This window comes from Anthonomus grandis, chromosome 3, assembly GCF_022605725.1.
Source record: "Anthonomus grandis grandis chromosome 3, icAntGran1.3, whole genome shotgun sequence".
Taxonomy (NCBI): domain Eukaryota; kingdom Metazoa; phylum Arthropoda; class Insecta; order Coleoptera; family Curculionidae; genus Anthonomus; species Anthonomus grandis.
Window position 1 is genome coordinate 8,638,867 of NC_065548.1, and position 4,523 is coordinate 8,643,389.

The window sequence follows — 4,523 nt, forward strand, 5'->3', positions numbered from 1 at the left end:
ACCCTTTTTGCAGACGATTGGTATACCTGTATTCCTCTTGCGGAAAACTTGCAAAATAGATCAACTCATCTAGTTGGAACGATTCGTAAAAACAGAAGAAACCTACCAAAGTCTGTAGTTGATGCAAAATTAAAAAAAAGGGGAAATTGTTGCAAAACAAAATAAAAATAAAGTTGTTGTTATGAAGTGGCATGACAAGAGGGACGTGCTCTTCTTATCCACAAAACATACAGATGAACTAAAGGATGTACACCATAGAGAGGGTCCTAGGCTCAAACCTTCTGCAATAATCGACTATAATTTTTTGGTCTTAAATCATTTGTTGATATGTCAGACCAAATGTCAGCTTATTCACATTCTCTTAGAAAGTCAATTAAATGGTACAGAAAATTGGCCTTTGAATTTATCACAGGTACCTCAGTCGTAAATGCCCTAAATCTGTACAATAAAATTAACGAGAAAAAAATTTCAATAACGACTTTCAAAGAAAATCTTTCAAAAAAATCAACTTTTGGAAACGGCAGTACCGCCAATCCCAATGAATCCCTCAAAAGAGCACAAGGTTTCCGAAAAGGCAGATAACGAGAAAAAGCTAAAAAGAGGCAGGTGCAGATTGCTACGAAAAAAACTCACAAGAATAGGGGCGTAATTATGCTGAAAAAATACCAAAAGAGTTTCCTACGTATGTATTTTGAAGTATTTTGTTTTTAAAATTAGTTTGTTTATTTTATAATTATAAATAACAATTTTACATGTTAAATTACTGCCCATTGAAAAAATAAACGTATCATTTAAAAACGTCAATATTTTGTGTCATATTATTTCGAAAAACAAAAATATTCCCGAGCCATTCTGAAACAAACTATTTCCTACGCCATACCAATCCATACATACATTTCAATCAACGCTTAATCTGGCCACCCCATGTACATGGCTTGGAAGGTAAGAAGTTCTGTGTCCACTGGTGGTACACATGGCGCTAAATAAAAATTGACTGTGTCCATATATGGTACACATGGCAGTTAACGTGTTAATTAACCTTTATTTCCTGAAAATTGCAAGATCATTGGAATATTTGAATTTTTGTCTGAGCAAATGACTTGGAGTGACTTTTTCAAGAATCCTAAGACACTTTTATATTCTGAAAGTTTAAAAATTGGAATTTTCTTCCAGGCAATTGGAGTGTCTAGGGATTCTCTCTCCTTTTTTTAATATCTTTTTTTGACTATCTGGAAGTAAGTTTCCTTAATAATTGTGAGAGAATTTGTAACATAAATTACAAATTTACATTTTCTTCCAAGCAATGATTTTGACCCACTAGAGAGGTTTTTTTTTTAAAAGAACCAAATTAACTTTAAATAGTTGTGGAATTAATTGAAAACTGGGATTTTCTTCCAGGCAGTTAGATTTTCGAGTGCCTGGAAGTAAGAAATAAATTCTGGTGAGACTGGACATTTCAATCAAGTAGATGAGTCTCTTTTCCCTTCAATAAGCGAGTTTATTGAATACTTGAAAAAATTGATTTTTCTTGCAGTTTTCTCTACTCTCCTACTTCAAAACTTGTTACTTATTTATTTGAAAATTGGACTTTATCTCCAAGAAAATGAGTTCTTCACTTTTTTTTTACTTCCTGGAAGTGAGTTTATTTTGAGAAAAAACTTTTTACTCTGCTTTTTTGACTCCCTGAAAATAAGGAAAAATAACTATTGATTCCAAACCCTTTTACACTTCTATTTCTTCATTTTTCATATCACTGGGATTAAAATAGTAAGAGAAAAAAAACACCATTTTTAGTATCTTATTTATTAAATAAAAAACATTAACTATACACTTAAGAAGTCTCCACTGCTCCAGCGGCGGACTCTTCTGTGTATTTGCCCTTGTCTTTGCCCAATACAGCGAGACGTCCCTTTGCCCTCCTGTCGATGATCTTCTTCCTGTCCTTGTCCATTTTCAGTTTTACAATCACTACCTGCAAGAGTTCAGGCATCTTTTTTAGTGAAATTTTGAATTATGGTTTTTAAGAATTTGGCAAATAAATAAAGAACTCAGTGCCATTTTTTTACCATAGTACAGGCCGAACAATACCTGGCACAAAGACCCTTATAAAAAACTTATAAGGGCCTAGGCCTGGCTTTGTTCTTATCCTGTTGTCTTAGAATGGTTTGGATCATCATCGATTAAAATAACAGTAAGTTTTAAAAAAGGTTGGAATGAAATTTAAATCAACTTTAAAGATTAAAAAGAGAATTTATTTACTGTCTAGACAACTAACTGGGTGAAAGAGAGACAGAAGTAATTTCTGGTTAAAAAAATGTGTTGCCTGTTTTCACTTCTTTCATGGGTTTCACATTTGAGGTTATGGAACTACAATGTCTTTCATGCTAAAGAAAAGAAGCGGAAAGCAGCATATATTAACAAAATTTAAAATGAATTACCTTAGATGGGTGAATACCAACGTAAACACTGGCCCCATTAGCTTTTTCTCTTTGTATCCTCTCGATATAGATAACAAATTTCTTCCTATATACTTGGACAACTTTGCCGACTTGTTGGCCCTTGTAGTGTCCCCTCACAACCTAAAATAAAACAAAAATCAAATTTTAAAGGGTTTTAAGGCATTTTCATGTAATATTTATAATTGCTCTTATTTAAACTCAGTGCCAATAATATACCATATTATGGGCTGGACTGAAAGTAGTGTTGAATTTTAAAGAGAACCTTTAAGAATTCTAACTATATTCAGTCCTAATTCCCATAGTCTTTAAATGGATTTGATCATCATGGTTAAAGCTTCTTAAGAGGATTATTTGTACCACCAAAGAACTCACCTGGACTTCATCGTCTTTACGGATTGGCATGGACCTAACGTTGTATTTTTGTCTAAGTTCTTTAGACAACGGGGCTGACATAAGGACTCGCTTAATGTGCGAGGGGGCGGAAAAATGCCTTTTCCTGTTCTTGCTCCTCGAAGCGGTCACCAGTTTGTTAAATTTCATTTTCGATGCTGTTTTTTAAGCCCTGCAAAAGTTAAACTTTAGAGGTTATAGTCGGTTTGTTTACCTGTTTTATGCAGGGTTTGTCACATAAAATCCCGAAAATACCGGTTTTAAATCGTAGCCCACAGTGTTAGGAACGGTTTCAAGGGTAATTTCGGGCATTTTTTGTGATTTTAAGGGGGATGATTTCGGATTTTCTAACGAGAAATTTACCCACCGACAACAGCAAAACAAACTTGTCAAAAAAAGAAAGATGGCGAGCGGGTGCCCGTCAGTGGTCAGAAATGTCACATGTTGACAGGTGACAGACAATTGGGATTGTGAAAACATTAGAAAATAAAGGCGCGTCTTTACTTAACGTCATTGAGTCAATTAATGAGGTCGACAAATTCAATATCATCAAAAAACAAAACGGTTCAATCTTTATAAAAAAGAACAAAAAAGTATTTAAAAGTAATATATTATAACATATATATTAAAGTGTATTATCGTTATATTATAGTTCTCTATGCATAAACTTGCGCAACTATTATCGCGGAACAAACAGTTTGCAATCATTCAAGTCAAATATTGCTATGTTGTTCAAATATAAAACTGTTTACTATGAAGAAGCCTAAAACAGTGCTCATAAATGTCATACGTTGACAGATGTCAGTTAAGGTTACTAAAACATGAGAAAGTTATGGCGTGTTTATTCAATGTTGATAAAATAGAACAAAAAAAATCTTTTAAGGCATATTATTAATTTATAGTTGTCTGTAACCACTAATGCTAAGGTTGCTCAACTATTATCGCGCATTTCATGTTACATATTGTTATAATTTTCAAACATAAAAATATTTGGCATGGCGAAGCCTAAAACATATTCAAACATAGATAGGTGTTAGTTAAGATTATTTAACATGGGCATGTTATGGCGTGCCTACACGTAAGGTTATCAAATAAACTAATGACGCCAAATTAAATGTTATTAGATAACAAACTCGTTCAATTTTCATAAAGCAGAACAAAAAAGGATATTTTAAGAGCATAATAGATAGTCCTCCATGCCCACTAACATAGTTGCGCAACTGATATCGCGCGACAAACACTTTGCATTAGTTTATGTAAAATATTGCTGTATTGCTTAAACATTAATATATTTTTCATGGCGAATATTAAAACATTGATTACATTGACAGGAACATAGGTTAAACTAAAATTGCCTTAGGTGGATGTGTTCTGATATTTTCTGAACCAATGAAGTCAGTGAAATAAAGCACAACTGTGTCAATGACTCAGAAATCTATTTCTCCAATCAAAAATGATAATGCAACTTTTTAACCAATCTTTATCAAATTTTAGAATTTGAACACAGTATATCTGAGAAAAGTGTTGCGCAACTTTTACCCAAGTAAATCGTGTTATTAGAGTTGCGCGATAAAAATCGCCCGGTGTGGCATGGACCTAATACCATTAAAGCAGATGACGTAAAGTGTCACTGTCACTTGTCGTTCGTCGTCAATGGCGTCGTTCTAAAGCAAA

At 33.4% G+C, this 4,523-nt stretch overlaps 1 protein-coding gene across 1 annotated transcript; it reads right to left on the minus strand.

Annotated features, from left to right (window-relative positions):
• Positions 1 to 1,787: 1,787 nt before the first annotated feature.
• LOC126733722 (60S ribosomal protein L26) lies at positions 1,788 to 3,358 on the minus strand. Its single transcript, XM_050437101.1, has 4 exons — positions 3,217 to 3,358; positions 2,832 to 3,021; positions 2,439 to 2,579; positions 1,788 to 1,972 (listed from the first exon to the last, which is right to left on the minus strand). Exons 2-4 carry the CDS (start codon positions 2,997 to 2,999, stop codon positions 1,832 to 1,834), a joined length of 450 nt encoding a protein of 149 aa, XP_050293058.1. The 5' UTR covers positions 3,000 to 3,021; positions 3,217 to 3,358; the 3' UTR covers positions 1,788 to 1,831.
• Positions 3,359 to 4,523: the final 1,165 nt, after the last annotated feature.